The 27,040-nt window shown below is 48.4% G+C and overlaps 2 protein-coding genes and 1 long non-coding RNA gene across 4 annotated transcripts in view; 1 reads left to right on the forward strand and 2 right to left on the reverse strand.

The window, feature by feature from the left end:
• INSR (insulin receptor) overlaps window positions 1–10,289 on the reverse strand; it is a 133,856-nt gene extending 123,567 nt beyond the window's left edge. Inside the window, exon 1 of the mRNA XM_075902958.1 lies at window positions 10,160–10,289. The gene's annotated coding sequence lies outside the window, so the exon portion shown is untranslated. The remainder of the gene's footprint in view (window positions 1–10,159) is intronic.
• LOC142819022 (uncharacterized) overlaps window positions 1–24,557 on the forward strand; it is a 43,334-nt gene extending 18,777 nt beyond the window's left edge. Inside the window, exon 3 of the long non-coding RNA XR_012896703.1 lies at window positions 24,262–24,557. This is a non-coding gene — a long non-coding RNA (uncharacterized LOC142819022). The remainder of the gene's footprint in view (window positions 1–24,261) is intronic.
• On the reverse strand, window positions 11,705–24,749 carry USE1 (unconventional SNARE in the ER 1). Of its 2 annotated transcripts, XM_075902961.1 has the most exons (9): window positions 24,593–24,721; window positions 19,008–19,143; window positions 17,484–17,533; window positions 16,628–16,706; window positions 15,968–16,120; window positions 15,334–15,352; window positions 14,480–14,510; window positions 14,038–14,200; window positions 11,705–12,941 (listed from the first exon to the last, which is right to left on the reverse strand). In XM_075902961.1, exons 3-9 carry the CDS (start codon window positions 17,510–17,512, stop codon window positions 12,759–12,761), a joined length of 657 nt encoding a protein of 218 aa, XP_075759076.1. In that variant the 5' UTR covers window positions 17,513–17,533; window positions 19,008–19,143; window positions 24,593–24,721; the 3' UTR covers window positions 11,705–12,758. The 2 variants fall into 2 exon arrangements, with proteins under 2 accessions (XP_075759076.1, XP_075759075.1); XM_075902960.1 differs by lacking the exon at window positions 19,008–19,143 and having other exon boundaries at window positions 24,593–24,749.
• Between the last annotated feature and the right edge of the window lie 2,291 nt (window positions 24,750–27,040).

Consider the following 27,040-nt stretch of genomic DNA (forward strand, 5'->3'; position numbering starts at 1 on the left):
CTGACTGAGTTCCTCTCGTGCCTTTCCTTCCGCCCGCCCCCGTTCTGCCGATGGTGGCAGAGAGCAAGAGGACGAAGATCCTGTTGCCTTACGCACGAAGGAAAGAAGCCCCAGTGATTTCCTGTTAACGCAGGAAACGCTGTCAAATCCTTGTGGACAATCCCATTGTTGAGTCAGCAAATGTAGCCATCCCACCTTCCGAGAAGCTAGAGATGGAAAAGATCCCGGCGGTCCCATCGGGTCTGTTCCTTACCGTAGGAATAGCCCTCCTGTCTCTCTGCAAGGGCTTTGTCCAGCCTGTCACCCGGACAGTGCAATAGCCAGTCTAAGCGCCCCTGAATCTCCCTGTTGTTCTAATGTAAGCCGTTCCTTTTTACTGATACGGATTTCAATTTCCGCCCACCGAGTGGCACAGCAAACTGCAACGTAACACGCACAAAAAAGCACAGGAAGGCCTAAACCACACACCGAGCTTCTAGCTGGGATGCCTTAATATCCAGAGGTTTGTTCCTCTGCTCAGGGTGCAGGTATCGACTCACATCGGATCCACCTCTCCATTACTGTTCCTACCTCCTCCTCCCTCGGTCTTTCGGGGTGGCCATCCCCTAGCGAATGATCACCCCTGTCCCTTTTCATTGGGGTCTCTCAAATCCATCAGTCCAGCTAGCTTGCGTCCCCTGGCTAACACCTACAATACCCAAAAAACACTGGTGTCGTATTAGCTAGACTGCAAATCACAACATACCAGGTATTTTCCAACCCAGGACAGGACCCAGCCCAGAGAACCCACAGACAGAGGGTGGGAGGAGAGCTACCCACTTCAAAAGAGCAGGCCCAGGGACCACCTCTAATGGAGCGCTGCTAGTGGAACTGGTTGTTTTCCCCAAATTGTTTGCTATACAGAGACTCCTCAGCTTACCTGCTACCTGTCAGTCATTAGCTAATCTAGCCTGTTTGTGCTTCCAGAGTGGTAAGGCAGATGCATCTGCCTGCACCGGCATTTCCGTCTCAGGAACACGCTGGAATGTGGCGTTTGTTCAGCCTAAACATTCTCCAGCCCCAGATTTATCGTTCCCATCCCAGAGCCACATGGCGTTAGAAACAAAACAATGGGATAAACACCAGACAACACATCCAGGGTGAAAGCAAAACAGCAGCAAAAACCATGAAGCAGCTCAACAAAGAGAAAAGGCTACAGCCACAAGGACCCCTTCCATAGAGATTCTTGTGTGTGTGTTTTGTTTTGCCAAGTTCTCCTGTTCTTCCAGGTGTGGCTCTAAGCAGAGATTGTGTTTAACCCTAGAGCTGGGGGAGAGGGGTGTTTGTGCAGGGCTGGACTGCAGTTTTCTATAAAAACCAGAGGGAGAATGAATGATCTTGGGACAAACCATCTCTACATTTGCAGGTGGAATCCCATTGACTCCAAGTCCAAATAGCAGCTAACACTTTCCCCTGCACCACAACTTCCATAAGAAACATGATGGCAGCTTAACAAAGGAGCCTGTTCTGGTTACACCTCGGTAAATGCTTATCGTTTCTTGAAGGAACTTTGTCTCTCACATTCAGCATCAAAATCCTTCCCCATCACAATGTCCTGGGATCGAGCAGAAAATGGCCATATAAACCCAGCCGTACTTGTGTCCCCCTTACATGAGCGACGCCGGCAGACATCTGCCATCCCCACATCAGAAACAAAGCGCCAACCCACCGACCACAAAACATACACCACTGAACCAAATACACAGCTCGGTCCTCTTCCAAAAGGGGGTTTAACGCAAGTGTGGATGAGACGCTAGCCTTAGTGGTCTGTGGATCAGGCTCTTCCATTCAGAGGTGCTGGTGGGACAACTGCAAATCTCCAAAGCAATTGTGCACTAGGAATGTAATAGTGTAGTCAATTAACCGATAAGCAAAAGCTTATAGGTTAATGCTATAGACTACATGCATTCCCCCCAGCCAGTACATTTTTTAACAGGCTGGCCAGCAGCCTGGCTCAGTCCTGGTTCATGCCAGTGGGACCTACACTGCTCTGCATTTAAAGTGTATTAGGAGCCAGGCAGGCAGGCAGGCAGCCTGGCTCAGTCCCGGCTTGCGCTGGGTCCAGGAGCTCAGCCCCCACCCCGGACATGGACTGCTGCCTCTGTATCAGAGGCAGCAGCGCGGGGTGACAGGCAGCCGGTCCGTGAAGGAAGCTAGTTTTTAAACTGTCTCCTTTGTGGACCAGCTCCCCCCCCCCAGGACCCTACGCTGCTGCCTCTGATATTGAGGCGGCAGGGGGCTCCTCGGGAGTGGGGCTGGAGCGCACTAGCTGCGGGCCCCACCCCTGGGAACTATAGAATAGTCGAGTAACCAAAAAGAATTCATGAGGTTAATCGACTATTCCGTTAACCGATATTTAACAACCCTATAGTGCACAGCATGCAACATTGTGCTAGGCATGTAACTAACCCACATCCCAAAGCAATACGCCCCAGGAATATACACTTGGCAAACAGAAGATTGTGGGCCTGCATGATCTTTGTTAAGCCTTGTGCGAACACAGAAAGCTGTACCAGCTCAGCTGAATTGGTTAGAAACTGATGTAGCTAAATCAGCATGCTCTTCATAAAATCATAGCATCATAGAGCTGGAAGAGACCTCAGGAGTTCGTCAAGTCCAGCCCCTTGCCCAAGGCAGGACCAATCCCAACTAAATCAACCGAGCCAAGGCCCTGTCAAGCCGAGATTTAAAAACCTCCAGGGATGGAGATTCCACCCCCTCCCTAGGTAACCTATCCCAGTGCTTCACCACCTTCCTAGTGAAATAGTTTTTCCTAATGTCCAACCTAGACCTCCCCCACGGTAACTTGAGAACATTGCTCCTTGTTCTGCCATCCGTCACTACTGAGAACAGCCTCTCTCCATCCTCATTGGAACCTCCCTTCAGGAAGTTGAAGGCTGCTCTCAAATCTTCCCTCACTCTTCTCTTCTGCAGACTAAACAAACCCAAATCCATCAGTCTCTCCTCATAGATCATGTGCTCCAGCCCCCTCATCATTTTGGTTGCCCTCTGCTGGACCCTCTCCAATGCGTCCACATCCTTTCTATAGTGGAAGGCCCAGAACTGGACATAATACTCCAGGTGTGGTCTCACCAGAGCCGAATAAATCACTTCTCTAGATCTGCTGGCAATGCTCCTCCTAATGCACCCTAATATGCCATTAGCCTTCTTGGCTACAAGGGCTCACTGTTGACTTATATCCAGCTTCTCATCCACTGTAATCCCCAGGTCCTTTTCTGCAGAACTGCTACTTAGCCATTCGGTTCCTAGCCTGTAACAATGCTTGGGATTCTTCCGTCCCAAGTGCAGGACTCTACATTTGTACTTGTTGAACCTCATCAGATTTCTTTTGGCCCAATCCTCTAATCTGTCTAGGTCACTCTGGTCCCTATCCCTGCCCTCCAATGTATCTACCTCTCCCCCTAGCTTAGTGTCATCCGCAAACTTGCTCAGGGTGCAATCCATCCCCTCATCTAGGTCATTAATAAAAATGTTGAACAACACCAGCCCTAGAACCGATCCTTGGGGCACTCTGCTAGAAACCAACCGCCAACCTGACACCGAGCCGTTGATCGCTACCCGTTGGGCCCAACAGTCTAGCCAGCTTTCTGTCCATCTTACAGTCCATTTATCCAACCCATACTCCCTTAACTTGCTGGCAAGAATATTGTGGGAGACCGTATCAAAAGCTTGCTTGGCCATTCGTTGATCAGTCTGAGAGAACCACATGTGTTGATGGTATAAGTCAATTACTTACTGACTTAGCCCCTGTGTTTGTTTAGTTTATCTTGTGTCTATTTAAGTGCCCACAAAAAAAGAGGCAGCGGTATTGCTTCACCCACATCTGTTTCCAAACTGATGCAGTTCAACTGGTATCTCCTATGTGTGCACCTCAACACCAGGGCAGGGCAGGGGGGTGAGTATGAACGGGTCTTCTAGTGAGCTGCAGGATTGTGGAATCTCACTGGCATCCTTGACAAATGTGACTGACACAGTTTGAGGGAAACTTTGACCACCCCCTCCCCCCACACACTATACAAAAAAAAATAGACACACAAGCAGGTACAGTCCATAGCAAGTGACAAAGAACACCAGCCACAGCCTAAAACATAGAGGCTGCGTCTAGACTGGCAAGTTTTTCCGCAAAAGCAGGTGCTTTTGCGGAAAAACTTGCCAGCTGTCTACACTGGCCGCTTGATTTTGCGCAAAAGCACTGAAGTTCTACTGTCCGAGATCAGTGCTTCTTGCGCAAATGCTTTGACGTTCCTGTTCGGGCAAAAGCCCTTTTCTGGAAATGCTTTTGCGCAAAAGGGCCAGTGTAGACAGCTGAAAACTGTTTTGTGCAAAAAAGCTCCGATGGCAAAAATGGCGATTGGGGCTTTCTTGCGCAAAACCGCGTCGAGATTGGCACGGACGCTTTTCCGCAAAAAGTGCTTTTGCGGAAAAGCGTCCGTGCCAGTCTAGATGCTCTTTTCCGCAAATGCTTCTAACAGAAAAACTTTTCCATTAAAAGCATTTGCGGAAAATCATGCCAGTCTAGACGTAGCCAGAGGCACGTAAAGAAAGGCACAATTTAGAAAGTGACCCAGGAGGAGAGTTTTGCTAACAAGGGTGTGGGAAAGGATAGCTACAGAGCATTAGAGGTTCTCGAGAGACTGAAGGGAAGCTGTTTTCTTTGACTTGGTACTTTTCAGATGTTCTCCTTGCATTAAGATCCCACTGCTGGGTTGCGAATGTTTTTCCACCTGTGGTTTAATTTCCCTTCCACTGGGGATTTAGGCTACGTCTACACTGGCAGCTTCTTGCGCAAGAACTGTTTTGCAGAAGAGTTTTTGCGCAAAAAGTCTTCCATAAGAGCGTGTCTACACTGGCACGTGCTTTTGTGTAAGAGATGTGCTTTGCGCAAGACTGTCTATGGCAGTGTGGACACTCTTTTGCATGAGAAACCTCTGATGGCCATTTTAGCCATAGGGATTTCTTGCGCAAGAAATTCATGTTGCCTCTCTACACTGCTCTCTTGCGCAAGAAGGCTTATTTCTCATGGGGAGAGGAATAACTCTTCCGGAAGAAGCCCTGTTTTCCAACGCTGTACTGTAAATTTACTTGTGCAAGAACGCACGTGCAGTGTAGACACCTGGCACATTTTTGCGCAAGATCAGCTGTTCTTGTGCAAGAAGCCTCCAGTGTAGATGTAGCCTTGCTGTCTATTGTGCAAAGCCACATTTATCTTTACAGGCTTCCCTCCTGCACCTCCCCTCTTAGTCTCTTTCTACCACAAATCCATAGGGATGCTAAGCATCTGTTCCACTCACCAGGTTAGATTTCCCCACCAGGTAGGGAGCATGGGTTGCTGTAGAACTAGAGTTCACGGGATGAGTTCCAGCACTTTGCTGTGGTCAGCATCCCATGTCGCTGCTGCTACAACTCGTCATCTTGCTAGAATGAAATGGAACTAATGTGTGGTGTATCACCACAGCCTGGGAGGATACAATGTCACAACACGGCAGTCAGGACTTTTACAAGGTAAACTATGCGCCGCCAGACACTGGAACAGGCGGATAGATTCTAAATGTGTTTTTTGGAGGATATAAAGGGATGAGCTGCTGAGAACGAGGCAGGGCCAGGCTAGTGCCACAGAAGGAAGGAAGGAAGGCTACACTTTGGGAGATGCTGCTGCTCAGTGCACACAAATAGACTTCCCTCCTGTTCTTCGCTTCCCTCCCTTTGATATGGCCTTGAAAGAGCAACAAAACATGTTGCTGGGGGTGTGCGTGTGTCACGTTCTCTCTCCAACTCAATGCTGAGAGCTCCGGTCCCCCGGGAATGCCAGGAAATATCCCCTTTGCACCCCACTCCTGTCTCAGCCGGGATGGGATTCCAAAACAACTGGCGCTTCTCCAGCAGCTGAGAAGCACTGAAGATTGAATGCTCCCATGGGTAAGGAATCAGCCTGGTTTTACAATGGCGGCAAAGCAGGGAAGTGACTTGCCCATAGCCACATGGTGAGGGAATGGCAGAGCCAGAACTAGGGCTCTGGGTTCCCGTCTGTGGCTTTCTGGCTGCGTGACAATCGGGTTTGGCAAGGAGGGCCACACTGAGTGTTTGTCTGGCACAGCCACTGGAAAACAACTGGGAGCAGCTAACTGCTTTGCCACCCAGGCATGGGAGCCATTGGCGCACAATGTTCTCCTCTCACCATGCGTGGATCTGCTGGCACCCACAGCCCATTCACCTCAAGAAACCCTCTAACTCATCTGCTCCAGCCGTGGCCTGAGGACACGGCTCTGAAACATATTAAAAAAAGTCCCCACCCAGAGTTGCTGCCAGCAGAGCTCAGACTGATCCACAGCCCGTTGCTGCCAGGCCTGAAGGGTGCTGTGCGCATTAGCCTGATGTGACCCTGGTCTCTGACAAAGGTTTTCACTTTACTGCCTGCCAAAATACAGCCTCTCTTTAAGAGAGGCACAGACCCGGGCCTGACAAATGCATCTGCATTAGGACGTCTCCCTGCCTGGGGGAAATCAAGCAATTCTCCCTTAACTGCCTTCGCTACCATGTCTGGGAGCAGCCAGGGCATCCTTAGGGCCGGCTGCTACAGAACGGGGCTGAGAGTTAAAGCTGCTGCTTACGAACAACCATCCTGGCGTCTGTCATGAGCATAATCATCATTCTGCCTATAAACCGTGTCAAGGGCTTGCTCTAGTCTGAAATCGTTACTTAGCAGGTGTGGGGGGAGTCGATAGCTTCTGGACTGGAGAGGAGAGAGTAAGACTGTAACTTTACCCTAAAAGGAGACAACAGCAACAGTCTCCCACTGCCTGAAAGGTGAAGGGGTAAAAACGTGGGGGAATTATTTAGGGGGGAACATGGGATTGGACAGGGAAAGATGGAAGGAAACAGTATCGGACACCAACGGGCGCTGCACCTATGGTTGTTGATGAGCATGGGATGAACGGAGATGGAGAGTTTAGTTTGACTGTCAAGAGAAAGGCCCAGACCTGGCCAATGTTCTGCCCCTTTGCAGGACACTCGGGCAAAAGGGCCTCAGCAGGCTGGATCCAGCCACCAAGCAAGTTGATCCGGCCTGCCGCTCCCCCCGCCCTCCAGCCAATCAGGAAACTTACCAAGTCTCCTCCCGCCCTGCAAGGAGTGCATGGTGCTTAGAAGCACTGCATGCGCCTGGCAGGGTGGGAGGAGACTTCACGTGCTCACCCCGCCCCCAAGCCCCGATTGGCCTGGGGGCAGGGGGAAGTGCACAAAGTCTCCCCTGTCCTGCGAGGGGCACGGGGCTTCTAAGCGCTGCATGCTCCTTGCAGGGCAGGGTGGGAAGAGACTTTGTGCACTCCCCTACCCCCAGGCCAATCAAGGGGCTCAGCAGTTAAAGTCAACAGCCAGCTGCTGCTCAGCTAGTAGGTGACTAAGCACGGGGCTCCCTTGCAGGGCAGGAGGCGAGAGACTTCACACGCTCCCTCTCTCCAGGCCCTGATTGACCAGGGGGCAGCAGCGGGGAGCACACGAAGTCTCCCGTTGCCAGGGGTAGGGGCACCTAGAAGAAACCACCAGCTGTTCAGAACAGTTGGCGGCTCCCTCTGGGGGAGCAAAGACTTTTGCGCATTCCCCCACCCAGACTAATCAGGGTCTGTGAATGAGGCAGCACCGAAGTGTCCTGTCCTCGCGCCTTCTGCCCGAGGTCCCGCCCCTTCTGGGGTGGCCCCCCGTCAAAAATTATTGCCCACCCCTGGTGTGGAGGAATCCTGAGCTGTAATAAAATCTCTGGCTCCTCCCATTCTCAACAGAGCAGGCAGGAAACGCTTCTGAATTCTAGAACTAGGGGGGTTATTGAAGTCATCTGAAAACCAAATGAAGGCCACAGCTGCCAATGAACACAGCACAGTGATCCAGCAAGGGGAATTCACTGCCCCAGGAGATAACTTTATCAGGTAATGATCTTTCCCCTGGGGCAGAGGTCACCAGCATCCCAACCTGGTGTTAGAGCAGTGGTTCCCAAACTTTTCGGCATCATACCACCCTTCTTGATTTTTAAAAAAACCCTCATGCCCCCCCCGCCCCCCCCCCAAAAGCAGCAAAACTTGAGGAAAAAAAAGGAACTGAGCAGGGCAGCAAAACTTGATGGTGGGGGAGGCATGCCCCCCCAGTTTGGGAACCCATGTTCTAGAGGCACAGTTGTTTTTTGGGGGGTGGGGTGGGAGAGAGACATAAAATCAATGTGTGGTCATTCTAGAGCCCATGAATGAAGAGTAAATCTGGCAGAGCCTGTTTTTGGGCCCCATTCCAGCTAGGGGAGTTACAGTCTAAATACAGCCTCAAGCAATTTCCGAGAGACAAGAGTAAATGAAGATAGAAAGTGAGAAAAGCTCATGTTCCTGAACTGTTCAGTAGTTTCAAGAGGACCAGGTGCTCCCCCAAGCAGTAGCTGCTGCTGGCTTGCAGAGCTACATAAAGCTAGTGGGTGCAAACTCTTACATAAATGAGATGGGGTAAATTCTTCCAAGGTGGATTTAATGTGCAACACTCTTGCACCCTTCAAAAACACTGAGCAATAGTCAATGGACGTGTAGAGCTTTTCATGTACGAAACGTTCTGGATGTCACATTTAAACCATTAGAAATTAATAACCCGCCTCTGAGGTCTTGCCATTCTGGCTGCTAATTTGAAAAAAGCCAGGTGGCTGGCAGCAATTTGGATGTACACACACCTGCACAACTGGCTGTGATAATGCAGTAAAAGACTCCATGCTTCAACTCCCAAGCTAAAAGGTGTGTGTTTTTTGAAACTAAAGTTTTATGTTAAGTATTAAAGGGGAGGGAGTTAGAGATCAAGTTAGGCAGTTGCACCTACCATCTCAAAATGCCTGAATACTGCATTGAGACTCAGCACTGATGGAATGATTGTAATGGGGCGGCTTTCAGCAAAATGATAAACAACCAGAGGGAGGAACCAAGTTCGTGAATCATACCCAATACTTCAGCTGTAGAAGTTATGGTTTGACGTGACAATTTGGGGGGCTGGCCAACGGTGGTTAATTTTTCTCACAAAGTAACTGCTGCATCTGTTCATTTCTTTCAGAGGTTATTGCTCAACACTTAGGTCGGCATTTGTTAGGAAGGCAGGTGACCCCCAACAAGAAAACCTGTTCTTTACAAATCAACCAGTAAGTTTAGCAATGTATTGATGAAACAGCACAGGTCGTATAGATCAAATTGTACAATCAAAAAATGCTTTTTAAACCTCAGTGTTAGCACCTCTCCCAAGAAAGCAGCCTCCAGCTTGCTTCTCTGCCTAGACAGCCCTGGAAGAGTAAGCAGTCAGTCATATTCTCCTACCAGCCCTGAGGAGTAACGTTATGTAACTACTCTCCGCAATCCTCCTGCTGCCAGACACAGCAGGCAGGAGCAGGTAATATGGCCACCTAGTGGTTCATAAAAGCGATCTTTTCCCTTCTGTACAAAGGATTTAAAAATACTTAAATACCAAACCCACCTACTCAGCTTTCTCCAGCCACTGCACTTGAGAGCGCTGTGCAAGTCCTGCCTAATTGGGAAGAATCATTTTCCAAGTGTCAGGGACAACTTAGAAACCCAGTGTTTTTCTGGGTCTGTTTCAGGGGCAAAAGTTACATTTCTTACAGGTACTGTTGTAATGCAATGGGTCAAGGGTTCCGATACAACAGTATCTGTAAGAAGTTTAAGCGTGGAATGGAGTGTGGAGGGCTCAGGGCAGGGGGTTGGGGAACTGGCCACCACAGTGCCCAGCTACCCAATCCCCAGGGGGTGCTGCCATGCCACCTGATCCATGGGGCTACAGCCTGGGGGGTGCTGTGGCTGTGCCACCCAGTAGCTGCAGGTGCTGCCTCTGGCCCAGTGGGGCTGGGACCTTGTTCCCCAGCTGTCCCGTGCTGGGGTGCAGGACCACAGAAGTGGTGTTTCGGGTTCCTGTGGGAGAGGAGGGATAGGCTGCCTATGCCCAGCAAGGGTTCGGGATTCTTGCTGGTGTACAGTAGCTGGCAGGATTGAGAGTCCTGCCTCAGCTGGCCACTCTTACCAGTGCATCCGCTTACTTTCACCTTCGGTCTCTTGTTTACACATGAGTTTCTCTTTACCTTGGAACCAGGGCACTAGGTTTCTCCTGGAAGGAATGGGTGCTTTTCAAGGACTCATTCTGGGCTCAGCTGCCGATTCCACAGACCCAGCCTCTGTTCTCTCTACACACTTTACCACGCTCACCCTCTCCCTCCCACAGTATAATTTCAACATACCACTCATCGGAATGTGGACACAGTAACCCTTTATGACATCACGCAAAGTCTTACCAAGCCGGAACGGAGGATTCTCTCAGTACACCACCACATTCGCATGCTGTAGAGTCAAGTGTTTGTGACAAAGTCGTCCTTGACATAATCAGGTGCAAGTTTCACTGCAGCTAATTCCGTTTCACTGGCTTAGAGCAAGGCAAGATTTGATCCACAAGGAGAACAAGCCAGGCTGGGCACCATCACCCCTAACGAGGCTCCCGTGTGGTTCTCACTACGGGATCAGGACCTAGACATACAATGCATAACAAAGGCAGCTCATAGAGCAGTGCTACTCAACATACGGCCCGCGGCCCTTTTATTTGCACCCACGGTGTGGCTTGGGTTTACAGGGGTTATAGATACAGCTTGCAGGTAGGATCCTTTGAACATGGAGAGGTGTCTCCCACGCGGGGTGAGCACTGAAAGACGCAAGCTGGCTGGCTGGAACAGAGGGGTACAGGGTGTCGGCAGTTATAGCCCCAAAGGAGGAGGGGCCAGGAGTACTGGGGCATTGTGTGAAGTCCCTTGTATTCATGCCTGTCAGTGTGAAAGAAGCTGTTTGCATATATATTTGTTTGTATATGTAACCACACTTTAATTGTGCCCCTCGGCATGTGCTGAGAGTTGTGGCCCCAGGGGCTTCCAAACTTGAGCAGCCCTGTCCGACTATGAGGAAGCCAGCACTTTTCAGCTTTCCTCGGAGAGGCACCAGAAGAAGGAAGGAGTTTGGAACAGGGTCAGCTTCCTTCCAATGTGATGTCATTGAGGAGGATGTGTCTGACGTTACAAGGCACACGTTCTACATTGGATGGATTTGCTCTTGCAGCTACGTGATCTGCAGGAATACTTATCATCCCAGCAGCTGCAGTATAGTACTGTGCACCACTTGCTAGAGAGAGAGAAGATGGCAGTTGGTTCTAGCTATGAAAAAAGTCAGACAGTGACAAGTCTAAAACCAATATGAACTTGTGCCAACAGACAGTACAGGTTGAATCTTTCTTGTCCAGAACTGTTATTCAGAAACATCTGTCATCCAGAACGATTTTACTTAGCCAGATGTCCGCTTTTCATGGGTTTGGCCAAGTTTCCCACGGCCCCATAAAGTTTGTTTACAGCCACCAGTCCTAGCTCTCAGTGTTCTGTGCTGTTATTTAACTCTAATGTACCCCTCAATGTCCTCTAAAAGCACAGTGAAAGCATTGTAAAGCTGCTAAAAAAACATTGACCTCCTGCGGTTCGGAAAACTCTCGTTCAGAACCGGTCTGGTCCCCAGGGTGCCAGATGAGAGAGGTTCAACCTGTAATATACACAATACCAACTGTAACCCTTGGTAATAGGGAAAATGGTTTAAACTGAGGTGAAAGCTGGCAGTTTATTGTACTTCTGCTTTTAAAATTACACCATTCTTTCACTCAGTACAGCAAGACAGCACTTCATCAAGAGCAGAAGCTGGCTTAAAACTTCAAAGTTTCTTCCACTAGAGAGAGGAGAAGATTTAAACAACTCAAACAAATCAGCCTAGCTCAAAGGGTACTGGCTGATTTTTTCATTAAGTAAACATCTTATTTAATGAGAGACCGACTTCCTTGACTCGTTTTACAGAAAAGCAACAAGATGCATCGGTCAGCAGGGTCTGAAGAGTACACTGCATGGTTAGGGCTGAACAGCCAGCATCAGCTGCTTCCCGAAGGGATGGAAGGAAGGTACAGGACGCACTCTGTACTTCATTGGGATGTCAGCGTTTGTGACAGTAAGAAGGGAGGAGTTGATTTGTTTAAGCTTCCCAAACTAGGTGATTCCAACCTCCATCTTCTCCCATAACTCCAGGTGATTTCAATGACTAGTGTCCAATCGGCAGGAGGCCAAAGCTGTGAATTTTCCTTCTTGCCCACTCAACAAAGCTGCTGCCACATAACTGCAGTAAGGACCCTGTTAAAGTTGGTGGATTTCTAAAGAGCAAACATGATCTTCAATCCATCAGCTGCATACTGCTCCGACGAAGGTAAACTCCCTTATAGAGGAACCATAGCATGTGCTTAGCCACGTCACAAGCAGACAGCAGATCTTAGACACCTGGAAGGACCTGTGTCTAGGGGCATGCCTCTGAAGTACCATCTTTATTGCACTTTCTTTCTCAAGAAACAAGCCACCTTATCAGCTAAGCAAACGGACACAGACGGACCCGACTCAGGCAGGCTATCATGAGGTGTCCCACCAACTCCAGCACGGGCACAAGGGAAGGATGGAAGACCAGGCATCTGCCGACCCCCTTCAGCACATGGTCAAGAGTCAGCTCTGTGCCTGAGAGTGAGTGCTTACCAAACGGGTCAGAGAGACTTGCTGGGAATGAACAGAGTATCATGGACTGCCTAGCTTTCCCCCCCATTGCTCCTGCGTGCTATGGGAGTTATCGGAGTTTAGGGAAAATTCGGATAAAGAGGATCATGCTAATAAAAATAAAACAAACTACAATTAACATTATCCAGAGCAGCCAGTTGACAGACTTCTTTGCATGCTGCTCAAGGCGCTCAGACTCATCCTTCAGCTTCTCAAAGTTCTGGTCGGCCATCCTGAGAGAGTGAGATAAAGTCTAGGGAACAAACAAAGAGCCAGGTGTAAGTCAGAGTTGATTCGAAGGAGGCATCTTGGTCTGTGTCATTGATTAAGCCAAATTGTGTTGATGTAGCCTAAACAGAAGAAGCCCTATTTCAACAATGGAGAAGAGATGATCAGGCCAGCCATAAATACCAGACTCAGCAGTTCACAAACCTGAGTCGTTAAAGATGGGTGCCTACACGTGGCTTTAGGGGAGCCTAAGTAAAAGTGTTCTGATTGTCAAAAAATTAGGGATGCAAAATTTCAATTAGGGATGTAAAATTTCAATTAATTAGCTAATCGAATAGTCAATGCAATTTGCATAGACTATTCGATTAGTCGATAACGGCACCTCCTGCCTTTGAAGTATAGGAACAGTTCCAGGGCTGTTGCCACACTTCAAAGGCAAAAGCTCTGCAGGGAGCACAGGGCCAGCGGGGGACTCAAGTAGTCCTCTGCTGGCCCTATGCTCCCCGCAGCAGAGCCACATGGAGCCTGGGATCATCTGGGGACTCTGACTCCACCGCTGACCCCGAGCTCCATGTGGCACTGCTGCTTTGAAATGCTACAGGGAGCCCAGCATCAGGCTCCACGGGTGTTTCAAAGCAGTAGTGCCGCATGGAGCCAGGGCTCAGCGGGGAGTCCCCAGCTGAGCCCGGGCTCCACGGCACTGCTGCGCACCCCTTCCTCTCTGTCCCCCCCTTGCTGCCTCTTTCTGATGGAGGGGAGGGATAGGGAGGGAAGCGACTACCCGACTAGTGTGTCGACTATCTGATAAAAATACAAAAAATGTCAAGTGCCTGCCACTGCCACCGCCACCAGCGGTCTGTGGATGTTCAGCACCTGAGAGTCACACCACTTTTACATCAGGCATCCAGGTGGGAAAGTTTTGGCTATTTATTACAAAACTAAAGGGTCTAGAGTAAGGATCAGTTGTGCTATGGAGGAGGACAAGTCCTTCCAGCAAACCCCATCCCAGTCCTACGCATATTTAGAATTAAGTTACAGACATTACAGTGCCCCTCACACCTGGGCACATTAGGGTTATGCGTTGCAATACTGAGAGTTTCTTGCACTGCCATCCACGCTACCTGGTTATCTTGTTTAATAACGTTCTGTGCCGCCAGGGTGTTGTTTTTGAGGTTGCGAGCTAAACTCAGCATTTCTTCAGCCAGCTTCTCCTGCACGCTGCGATGATGGTCTAGCACGGCATCGAGCTCAGCTGCTGACTGCTTCTCTTCAGGTCCAAGACCCCTGCAGAGCACAAGGGAGGAGATTTAGGACTCAGCTCTCCTGGACCATTTGCAGTGGTGCGTAGATCACCGTTAGACGATGTCAGAGTCACACAGACCTGAGGAGATGGCCAGAGGAGTCAGAGCAGCAGTTTGTTAGAATAGCTAACAAACCATTCACGGTTGGGGCTTCTACAAATGGGCATTAAAACTTTTCACGCTGAGAGAATGAAGTACATTTAAGAGTCAAAGGCCCTTGCTTCCCGATTACAAAGAGTCAAAATATTGAACTGTGACTTACTTCCGTTTCCTTAAGTTTAGCTCCTCGGACTCTGGAAAACAAAGATTGTATTTTAGCAGATGATAAACATCCCGGCCTGGATCCCTTGTGAAAAGCTTCTGCACCAGGAACTTAAAGCAGGTATAACTGAAAACTGCAGAAACAAAACTAAAGACTCTGTAACGGGTCTAGGGATGGGGTGACTCTGAGTTTAGATCTGTCTGAGTTTCTGCCGTGGGTAGAAAGGGTTTACAAAGCCTGCTCCTCAATAGGAGGCAAGACGTCATGCTCTAGTGTCATGCAGTGTCACAACTACACCCAATGGAAAGGAAGGAGACACAAACCCAGGGCTGAGATAGAATGCAAGTGACAGCGTCTCAGCTCTACTACCAGAACTCCAGACTGGCCTGGCACCAGCTACTAAGGTGGCTAACAGAACCACCCACTAACATCTCCAGGTACAGAGCAGCGAGGATTATTAATTCATACATTCAGAAGGGTTAATATTACATGGACTCAAATGCCGAATGCTGCTAGCTCCTGGGGGCAAGCGATCTTGCTATGGCAGGGTGAGGATGAAGGTAACGCTACAGACTGGCTGCTGTTTCAAGTCCTATTCTAGATTTGTAAATTGTTCAGAGCAGAGACTTCAGCTGTACAGAACTTAGCACAACTGGTATCTGATCCACCCTGGGAGCTACCGTAACCAGGCAGAGGCTTTTAGTTGCTTGACTTGATTTATCTGATATTTCATTAGCAGAGTCCCAGGCTGGCAGACTACTAAAAAGCCAGCATGCTCTGGCTTGTCAGGCCAGATGCAACACGCTTTGTTCCTCCCCAACATATTCCAGCCATCTGCTTTGATACACACTTACCACTGACTGACAAGGGATCCTGGGAACACAGAGGAGGCGGCGAAAGGAGAGAGAAACAGTAAAATTACACACGCACAGAGGAAGTGACCCGCAGTCTTGCATCAAGCAACCCCCATGCCCTAGAATATCCTGTTGCCACCCCACCATGCCCTAGAATATCCTGTTGCCCTCCCTCCCCCCCCCCCATGCCCTAGAGTATCCTCTGTGGCCAACATTTCCGATGAGAAAATCCAACACAACGTAGCAGGGGCTGGCTCTCCAAGAGTCTAGCACAAAAGTTGAAGACAGGCCAGGCTCCTAATTGTGACTCTGCCCTCTGAAGACAGGCGAGTCTGTGCCGTCCTGGGGAGAGGGTTGGTTGTAACTTCTCTCCACAGGGCCTCAGAGCTCAGTACTTGAACATGTTTTGGAGAGATTCTATTTCGCCAGAGGCTACAGGATTCCCCTTGGCTCTGCTCCTACCCCCCACGCTGGAACTAGATGGCTGAGCACTACTACTAGGCACTGTCACTCCCAGGAGCCCCTATGAACCAGGCCAGTTTCAGGTTGGGAGGGGAGGGCTAGGGGAGCAGGTGGTTGGGGCTAATGTAAGAGGTATCAGCTGTGACAGGCCAGCAGCAGAACATAAACTTACGGTACCAAGCAGCTCACTCCTCATCCTGCCCGTGTAGCGAGCCTTAGTCTGCAGATGAACCATTTTAGTAGCTGGGGTTCGCTCTTTGGTTGTGGTGGGAGTTCGGCCAGGGGCCAGGAACTGATTGGCCAGGGCCTTTTCTGCTGATGATGACTATAAAGAGAGGGCCAAATTAATCTTTTGCTCTGCAGAGGAGGCTAGTGAATGAACCTGGAGCTCTTCTGCTGCTACTTCCAACAGAATGGAGGGTGAGAAGACGACAGCACAGACTCAATCCAGCTTAACTGCTGCCCAGCTTGTCTGTAGTCCACAGCTCAGTGGACATACACAGCACTGTACAAAGGGAAACCACACTGAACAAAGACAGCCTGCCCCACAAAAGGTCAAAGGCTAAAGGGAGACTCTGAAGCCAAGAAGAACCATTTGCCTTCCAAGTGGTTCTCTGAGCAGTGAGGAGGGGAGAGAAGAATTTGTAACTCTAAACATCAAGCCTTTAATAGACTACAGGTCCCCAAAATATACTCGCTCCTGATTTTGAGGGAAAGATTGTGCCTGGGTGCACTAAGATGACTAAGATGTGCTTTGAGATGTGGCACAGAGATGGACCAGAACCAAACAAATATTCTGTAAGTCACGTCAGGCAGGACACAAGGTTCTTACCAATTTTTCAGCTTCTAACAACCCCTTTAAGAAGTTCACTTTGCGGGAGTATTCATTCAGCAGTTCAGGGGCAGGCTTGCTGCAAGAGTCAAAAGAAACCACGAAAGCCAGGAGTCAGTAATTCCTATTGCCAGCACGCCAGGAAGTCACATGCACATGGAACAGTCGAGAGATCAAGGAAGCATCGTCCAGCAGACACCCCTCACTCAATTTCTGAAGGACACCAGACTGAACTGGGCAGAGAGATCGACTCTCAAAATGGCCTTTGTAGGGCTGGGATGCAGCAGGTAGGGATGGTAAGTGGGGTGGGGGGGAAGGGGGAGCGGTGGTTTCTAGCTTGCTGTGAACACTGCACCTTTTCTGGTGACACTTGTATTTCCATGGGCATGACAGAGTGCAGGGGAGGCCTGCTACAGCAATAATGGTGCTGCAGACTGCCGGAGGACCTGGGAAACGCTGAAGGCTTTTTAAATTGCCCAGTAAAACATCTGACACTTCTGTGCTACCAGTATAGCTTGTCTGGACAGATGGCTAAGGGCTTTGGTGCTGGAGCCATGTCTTTCTGTGGGTTTGTGCAGCACAGTGGGGCTCAGGTCATAAGCGAGCCTTTGACTGCTCCTGCTATGTAGGGCTGTCTTCACCACTATTCACAACAGCAGAAAACCTCACAGAGCTAAGTGAGGCTTCAGGGCTACCACTACAAAGGGCACCCACAAACCATTCGGCAATCACCCCAGCCCCGAGTGTCCTACAGCTTCCGTGTCCCTGGGATGGGTTTATTTCCCACCTAACAGATTACTTGAAAAAGCACATACACAATTTCCTTCTACTCTCCGTCTCAGAGACAGCATCTCACCTGGAGTGTTTCTTTAATGCGAGGAGCATCTCTTCAAGGGCACCAACATACTAAAAAAAAACCCAGACAGTTGTAAGAGTTAGGGTTATCAGGGAGCCATGGGGTAAACGCTAAAGACTGTGCAGCTATAAAGCACTAATGATAATTGTCACTGTTTTTGGAGGAAGCATCATCCAGCATTCTTTTTACCTACAGAATGTGACTTGTTTTTAAAAGCAGCTGTATGAAGCTGTATCCCCCGGACTCTCAAACACACACTTTAGAGCCTCTGTCGTATCCTCCAATGAGAGGAAATGCAGACTCTAGCAGGTCCATCAATGGCACTTACGAATTAAGTACTATAGGATACTCCCAACACCTTCCCCCCATGTAATGGCAGGCTCACAAGACATACTATTGGACTCTCAAACCAAAAATTTCCTTCCCACAAATGGAAAAAGCCTCCAAGAACAGCAGCCATCAGCTTGAAATCTAAGCAGCAAGAAACTGAGTTAGCAAGTTTCAGGTGCTATGCCCTGTCCTCGAGGCTCCCTGCCAACTTCTGTGCTTTCACAAGATTTATAAAGAGTTTCTCCTCCATTATTGCTGTGCTGAACACACATGTTGTCTAGAAGGACCATGGGCTACATACAGAAAACAAATTGACTGCACCAACATATGCAGTGCTGGAGAAAATAAACAAGAGAGTGTTATTTATGCCTTCTCATAACACTGGAAGGGGGGGGGGGGAAGGGGGAGGTCACCAAAAGAAATTAATAGGCAGTAGGTTTAAAACAAAAGGAAGTATTACTTCACACAACGCATAATCAACCTGTGGAACTCCTTGCCAGAGGATGCTGTGAAGGCCAAGGCTATAACAAGATTCACAAAAGAACTAGATAAATTTGTAGAGCTTTTAGGTCCATCAATTGCTGTTAGTCAGGATGTGCAGGGAAGATGGTCCTAGCCTCTGTTTGCCAGAGGATGGGAATGGGTTTCAGGGGATGGATCACTTAGTGATTACCTGTTCTGTTCTTTGCCTCAGGGGCACTAGCCACTGTTAAAAAAAGACAGGGTGCTGGGCTAGATGGACCTTTAGTTTAACCCAGTATGACTGTTCTTATGAAGTACTCCCAACATGCACTGAAAATACTCTTAATCCTTCAGACACAGTCAGTGTGTCTAAGTAGCAATATTAGCAAGTACAAATATTCAGACAGTGATTTTTTTTTAAACTGGAAAAAACCCTTTAGAATCCAAGATTCTCTCTCCTTCCCCCCAATAATGGAATTTGCAGCAAACTGGACTGGAATGTTGCTGAGAAGCCCTCTGGTTTCTAAGTACTATAATGCAGAATAAATTATCCCAATCATCCCTCCTAGCCTTGGAAGATTCTGCAATGTCGTGTAGATTGGAAGCGAGGGAGTGGAGTTACTGAATTTCTTATGAAAATGAACAATGCAGTCAGTACAAGATTCCTTCGGTTATTAATTTTTCATGGTGGCAAAGGTTTTACTGCCACACTTTTGTATGGAGAGTACACACCTGTATTGTGAATGCTGCTAGGTTTTGGCATGTGGGTAGAAGGCAGCTGAAGACTGGCACCCTGATGGTGTAGTAGGCGAAAGTAATCCCCAGTTCCCTATTCCAACCACCAGATGTTCCACTGAATAGTTCAAATCTAAGGGGACAAGTGTCATAACATCTTCACTTCACGATTAAGGCATTTTGTCAGTAAGTTTGGATACTGTGAGTTGGAAGGCCTTAAAATAAGGTTCTGCTTCCAAGCAGCAGGGTGGAGTTCCACAGCTCTCTGACCAGACTAATGACTGCCCTAAAAGTCCATAGCTCTCTGCACTTTTTGTTTCCATTAACAGCCTCCCACATAGTACAACTGACAGAGGAGAGCAGTCAATAGAAACCGAACTAGGCAAGTTAGATGCCCATCTGGCTGCAGTCATGGCCACATGGGATACCATTAGGGGATGTAAAATCCCATTTTATTGTTTAACCAGTGAATTGACTAAAGGGAGGAAGGGGGGGTTAACCACTTGTATCCCTAGACACCATCCCTTTGCATTTCCTGCTGAGACATGCCCATGCCCAGTTTCCATCCAGTACACCCTATTACTGTGCTCCTGCGGCAGTGAATGAACAGGAATTCACATGCCTGGAAAGGAACTGACAAAACAAAGGAAAAAACCTGAAGTGGAAGGCCAATTACAAAGACAGGATCCAAGAGGCAGCTCTCTGGGTTCTCAGGTGCAATGTGAGGAGACTACAGAGGAACAGCTGCACGAGAGAAACGACACCTGCACTCCTGGCTCTAAGAAGTCTCCTGCATACACTGCCCAAGGACAAAGCCTGGAATAAGATCCAAGCTGGAAAGAGATTTCTTTGAAGTTTCTTCCCAAATCTTAGAACTCCTCCTCAAAAGGGGAATTCTAGCAACAGCCTGAATAGCGTGCACGTTCTTACAGCTGTCTGCTTTATTTATTACAACGGTAGAAATCATGATGTGGCACCAAATAATTCCCAGGTGAGGCTCATCTATCTGTAAGCCAAGAAATTGTATCTCTAAGCAAAGGCTTTTGTGCCTTATGAAGTACCACATACATACTTCAAACAGGAACTCACACTTCAAAGCCTTGAATAGTACTTGGTCCTGCTATGAGGGTAGGGGACTAGATTCGATGACCTCTTAAGGACCCTTTCAGTTCTACGAGATGGTATATCTCCATATTATTATATTCATAGAATCATAAAATACTAGGAGTGGAAGGGACCTCAAGAGGTCATCGAGTCCAGTCCCCATAGCAGGACCAAATACTGTCTAGACCATCCCTGATAGACATTTATCTCACTAACCTACTCTTAAATATCACCACAGATGGAGATTCTACAACCTCCCTGGGCAATTTATTCCAGTGTTTGACTATCGTGACAGTTAGGAACTTTTTCCTAATGTCCAACCTAAACCTCCCTTGCTGCAGTTTAAGCCCATTGCTTTTTGTTCTATCCCAAGAGGCCAAGATGAACAAGTTTTCTCCCTCCTCCTTATGACACCCTTTTAGATACCTGAAAACTGCTACCATGTCCCCCCTCAATCTTCTCTTTTCTAAACAAACCCAATTCCTTCAGCCTTCCCTCATAGGTCATGTTCTCTAGACCTTTAATCATTCTTGTTGCTCTTCTATGGACCCTCTCCAATTTCTCCACATCTTTCTTGAAATGCAGTGCCCAGAACTGGACACAATACTCCAATTGAGGCCTAACCAGTACAGAGTAGAGCGGAAGAATGACTTCTCATATCTTGCTCACAACACACCTGTTAATGCATCCCAGAATCATGTTTGCTTTCTTTGCAACAGCATCACACTGCTGACTCATATTCAACTTGTGGTCCACTATAACCACTAGATCCCTTTCTGCCATACTCCTTCCCAGACAGTCGCTTCCCATCTGTATGTATGAAACTGATTGTTCCTTCCTAAGTGGAGCACTTTGCATTTGTCTTTATTAAATTTCATCCTATTTATCTCAGACCATTTCTCCAATTTATCCAGGTCATTTTGAATTATGACCCTATCCTCCAGATTAGTTGCAACCCCTCCCAGCTTGGTATCATCTGCAAACTTAATAAGCATACTTTCTATACCAATATCTAAATCGTTGATGAAGATATTGAACAAAGCCGGTCCCAAAACAGACCCCTGAGGAACCCCACTTGTTATGCTTTTCGAGCAGGATTGTGAACTATTAATAACTACCTTATAGTATCCCCATCTCAGTTGTATTTACCTAGCTTATTGATAAGAACAACATGTGAGACCGTATCAAACACCTTACTAAAGTCTAGGCACAGTAAACTTCTGATAATCCGACACCTTTAGGACCCAGGGGGTGCTGGATTATCAGATTTGCCAGACTATCAGAAGGGGGGACTATGAGGGGTCTGGGGTGGGGTGGGGGAGATGCCACCCCAGACCTCTCATAGCCGCCCTTTCCAATAGTCCGGCTCTGCCCCAGGCGTCCCTGATTCAGCCGCTGCTGGTCAGTTTCAGCAGCGGCTGAATTGGGGAAGTCCGGTAGCGCCGACCCTTGGCACGGCGAGACCAACCCGGCAGCACCCCAGCTGCTCTTGGGGACGCCTGGGGCAGAGCAGCTGGGGTGCTGCTGGGTTGGGTTCCGCAGCGCTGCTCCTCGGCGCTACTGGACCAACCTGGAAGCACCCCAGCTGCTCTGTCCCAGGTGTCCCCAAGTCAGCCACTGCTGAAACTGATCGGGGCTGACTCCAGGAAGCCCGGGGCAGAGCAGCTCTGCCTCGGGCTTCCTGGAGTCAGCTGCTGGTCAGTTTCAGCAGCGTCTGAATCGGGGACAGCTGGGTCGTTGCTGGGTTGGGTTCCGCAGCCCCGAGGGGCAGTGCTATGGGACCAACCCGGCAGTGCCCCAGCTGCTCTGCCCCCGGCTTCCCCGATTCAGCCGCTGGTCAGTTTTAGCAGCAGCTGAATTGGGGAACCTGGGGGCAGAGCAGCTCCAATGGTCCGGCTGCCCGGAGCACTTCCGGGTTCCTGATGGTGCCGGACCATCAGGAGTACCGGACCATCAGATGCCGGACCATCAGAGTTTTACTGTATATCACATCCACCGCTTCTCCCTTATCCACAAGACTCGTTATCCTATTAAAGAAAGCTATCAGATTGGTTTCACATGATTTGTTCTTTACAAATCCATGCTGGCTGTTCGCTATCACCTTGCCACTTGCCAAGTGTTTACAGATGATTTCCTTAATTACTTGCTCCATTATCTTCCCTGGCACAGAAGTTAAACTAACCGGTCTGTAGTTTCCTGGGTTATTCTTATTTCCCTTTTTATAGATGGGCACTATATTTGCCCTTTTCCAGTCCTCTGGAATCTCTCCTGTCTCCCATTATTTTCCAAAGATGATAGAGGAGGTATCTGAGCCTCTAGATATCAGCTCCTTTAGTATTCTAGGATGCATTTCATCAGGCCCTGGTGACTTGCAAGCATCTAACTTTTCTAGGTGATTTTTAACTTGTTCTTTTTTTATTTTACCTTCTAAAACTACCCCCTTCCCACTAGCATTCACTATGTTAAGTGTTCCTTCAGACTTCTCAGTGAAGACCTAAACAAAGAAGTCATTGAGCATCTCTGCCATATCCAAGTTTCCTGTTAAATATTATATATAATATATTATATTGTTATACCACAAGCTACAAGATAACAGTGGTATGACTTACAGCATAAACCAGAGGTTCCTAGATGCTATTTTTATATGTCCCTTTGCTTCCATAGAACAGTAACATATCTCATTGGGCAAACTGAGGACTGACATGCAAGGTGTATATGTGTATTAATGATACAGGATGCACACATTTCAGAATATTCTTCCTTACACTGGGGCACAGAATTGCCTGTCAGGGATGGCAAGATGGTTTTTGGAGAGCAGGATTGCCCTAACTCCAATCCTTTATCTCCTCATATAAAAGCAGGTAGTCTGGCAATCACAACAGGGTTCTTATATAAGATCCATGTATGTGGCATAAGAGTGACCTCCAGCGGCCAGAGTCAAGATGATTAAACAAAGATTCTTTAAATCCTATTCACAACAGTCAAGTTCACAGTAAATCAGACTATTCTGAGGCCAACATTCAATAAGTTTATGGAAGTGCAAGTGAAACACTACAGTCAAATAATGATCTAACAAAGAAATCTGGGACACTGAGCGGGTGAGGTAATATCTTTTATTGGACCAGTTTCTGGTGGTGACACACACAAGAGAGGAAGCATCTCAAACTTGAAGAAAAGCTCTGTGTAATCACAAAAGTTTGTCTCACCAACAGAAGCTGATCCAATAAAAGATACCACCTCATAGGGATGTAGCAACTAGTCGCTTTCCCCCCTGCAGCCTCTATGGGAGGGTGGGGGGAAGGGAGAGCAGGAGCTGGGGGGAGGTGGCTTGAAAGCCAGGCAGAGGTGTAGTGGGGGACCAGGCGATCAGGGAATCAGCTGATTCCTGGCTTGTGCCCATTCCCTCCCTACTGCTGTGCTTGTGTTTTTTAAATATATTAAGGCCGCCAGGAAATTCCATTAGTTGATTAAACACAGTTTAATATCCCTACTACCTCCTCCACTTGTTTCACTAATATCCTGGGATAACAGTATTAGAACACTGCATATGTTAAAAAAAAAATCTTCCTCACATTTGACAACTCTCCCTGAATAAAACTTGAGAAATCTTGAAGAGAAAATGAGACCTGGTTTTAAAATTCTGCTTCAATATCAGGTTCAACGATCCCTATATTAGATCCACCTCAGTAAAGCTAAACAGTATCTGCCAGTCAGAAAGACTGAGCTCTAGCCAAGGAAACCAAATATAGGAGCCTACCCACAACTCTGGACAGTTCAGTCACAGGAGATACTATAAACAGGACTATGTAGCACTGTAAAGACTAACAAGATGGTTTATTAGATGATGAGCTTTCGTGGGCCAGACCCACTTCCTCAGATCAAATAGTGGAAGAAAATTGTCACAACCATAGATACCAAAGGATACAATTAAAAAAAATGAACAAATATGAAAAGGACAAATCACATTTCATAACAGAAGAGGGTTGGTATCTATGGCTGTGACACTATTTGATCTGAGGAAGTGGGTCTGGCCCACGAAAGCTCATCACCTAATAAACCATCTTGTTAGTCTTTAAAGTGCTGCATTGTCCTGCGTTTTGTTTCAGCTGCACCAGACTCACACGCTGCGTTTCTATCACTATTCTAGGAGACACTGGCAGGGAACAGACCCTCTCCCAGGAAAGTATCCAGAGACCGGACACTCCAGGGATTTCTCTCCAGCAGCCGAGCTGACTGAGCGGGGGCCTCTGCTCTTCCCACAGGAGCGCGGGAGGGTGACCAGGGCCCTGCGGGAACCCGCCTGGTCTCCGCGACACGTTCTGAGGCAAGTCCCGAGCCGCGCGGGGCGCTCACGGGGACGCGCAGCGCGAGCCAAGCGGGTCCCGCTCCGCATCCCTGGCAACGCCGGCGCCTCCAGCGGAGCCCAGCCCCGCCCCGGGCCAGAGATCGGGCGGGGGACGCGGGGCCGATCCCGGCACCTTCTCCAGCCGCCACTCGTCCGGCTCCCGCCTATCGGCCGCCAGCGCCTCGCAGCGGCTCAGCAGCCGCCGCAGGTTCAGCTCCAGCCGAGGGGCCGCCATCGCTCCGACCCGGAAGCGGAACCCGCCCGCCGCGCGAACACTTCCGAGTCCCGCCCACGTGGCAGGGCGGGGCGCTTCCGCCCACCAGGCACGCTGCGGAGGGGCGGGGCCAGAGGCTGCTGGAGCCCGCGGCGGCACGTGGGGGAAGGGGAGGAGCCTCTGCAGCTTCCCCGCCCCCAGGAGCCTGCACGTGGCGTTACAGGGCCCACAGGCGGCAGCGCGGGGACATTACAGGCCAGGGGGCAGAGGAACGATGCAGGAAAAGACTCTAGTAGCCCCCCCCCCCCCCACTATTTGCCCATGAGGAGGCTGAGAGGGGAAGCCCCGGAGGCTGCAACTTGAAAAAAAGCGAGTAGACTTATAGCACCTTAGAGACTAACAAAAAGAGCAGAGTCGTGTCTGTAACAAAAACCAGGACTTGTAGCACTTTGAAGACTAAGAAGATGTTACATACCAAAGTGCTATATAGTCCTGTTTTTTGTTTCAGCTACACCAGACTAACAGGGCTACATTTCTATCACTAGTCAGTCTGTAGAGATTCTATATATAGATATATAGAGAGAGAGAGAGACACTCATGAACTTTCATAGGGAATCAGATGAGTAAAAAGTGGAAAATAATTGTGTGTCATTCCCCCCCCCCCCACTCCCGTCCCCCTTCTCATCTGAGAAAGTGAATTTTGCCACAAAAGCTCATAAGCAATACATATAGAGGTTCCTTAGTCTCTAAGATGCTACAGGAGTCCTCAGTTTTTAAAGTTACAGACTAACCCGGCTAGCCCCGCTTGAGACTTCAAATATATATAGGATCTAGGGATGCAATAGTAGAATCAATTAACTGAGTAGCAAAAGCTTATCTGTTAACGCTATCGACTACACACATTGCCACCGCAGTAAATTTTTTGGTAGGCTCTGCCCAGACTTGCACCAGATCCAGGCCCTAAGCCTGCTATGGCTTTGCCTTTAAAGTTTATTAGGAGCCAAGCAAGCAGGCAGCCTGGCTCAGTTCTGGCTTGCGCCATGTCTGGGAGTTCAGAACCTACCCGAACAGGGGCTGCTGCCACCCTGCGCTGCTGCCTCTGTATCAGAGGCAGCAGCATGGGGCGACAGGCAGACGGTCTGCAAGGGGAACTGGTTTTTAAACTGGCTCTCCTCAAGCACCAGCTCGTGCCTGACACCCCATGCTGCTGCCTCTGATACAGAAACAGCAGCATGGAGTGGCAGGGGTCTCCTCAAAAGTGGGGCTGGATTGCACTGGTTGCCAACCCCACCCCCAGAGACTATAGAATAGTTGAGTAACCAATAAGCATTCATGAGGTTAATTGACTATTCAATTAACTAATATTTAACATCCCTATTATGATCATGAACTTTTTGTGGGAAAAACCCACTTTATCAGATGAGTTGGAATGGAAATGTCACTTGCCAGCACATTAACCAGGCCTTGATCTCATAATTTAGCTCACGTTACAGAGGTTTAACAATAAAATTAGTTTACATTTGAGCTACAACCACTGTTTCATTTAACTATATCACTGACCTTTTCAGAGGCAGGCTGTTCGTGGTGACAAAACAGCTACATAATTCCCCTAACTTCAGATTAAATTTCTCCAAATTCCTTTTGAAAACATCTCTTCACTACAACCTTCAAATGACAGTCCTCCTCCGAGAATTACTTGGCATACGTGGAAGGTAGACCTTTCGCTGGCTGTTGATCCATTGGACTGTGCCTTGGCTTGCGTTGTCTGACCACTTTAGTTTATGACCACCTTGGGCTAGGATCATTGATGCCTAGCTGTACAGTAATGAACACACTGATGTATTAGCCAATAAGTTCAGCAAGACATGCTGGATTTATTCTGTGCCCTGATACTACCCCACAGGAAGTGAGCAATAACAAGTTGAAGTTAGTCCAGCTACTAAAAGGCATTGTAATTTTCACACACATTTTGGCTATATTAAAAAGTCTCTCAAGGCATATGGAAGAGTCTCACTAGCTGTTTCAAATTGTGCTTGGGGTTGCCTGACAATGTACAGAAAAAGAGTATTCATTATCACAGGACTAATCCTGTTCTAATCTCAGGCAGGAGGCAATTTTTTAAATTAAGCTAATTAATTTTGTGTCATATGCTAAGAAAAAAAAACAAATATTTTGTCCATGATGCCCTACCTACCTGATGGCAGCATTCTGCATCTAATTGGAAAGTTTGTGAAATCCAGTGCTTGAATTTTCCAGTTCACCTCCAACCAGCAAACTAAAGTGTTTACAAAAGTGCCTTTTTATGTCAATGTGTGGTCTCCACTGACTCAGCAACTGTTCTAACTACAAGGTGGTACATTTGTTCCT

The sequence above is a fragment of the Pelodiscus sinensis genome, chromosome 19 (genome assembly GCF_049634645.1).
Source record: "Pelodiscus sinensis isolate JC-2024 chromosome 19, ASM4963464v1, whole genome shotgun sequence".
Classification (NCBI taxonomy): Eukaryota; Metazoa; Chordata; order Testudines; family Trionychidae; genus Pelodiscus; species Pelodiscus sinensis.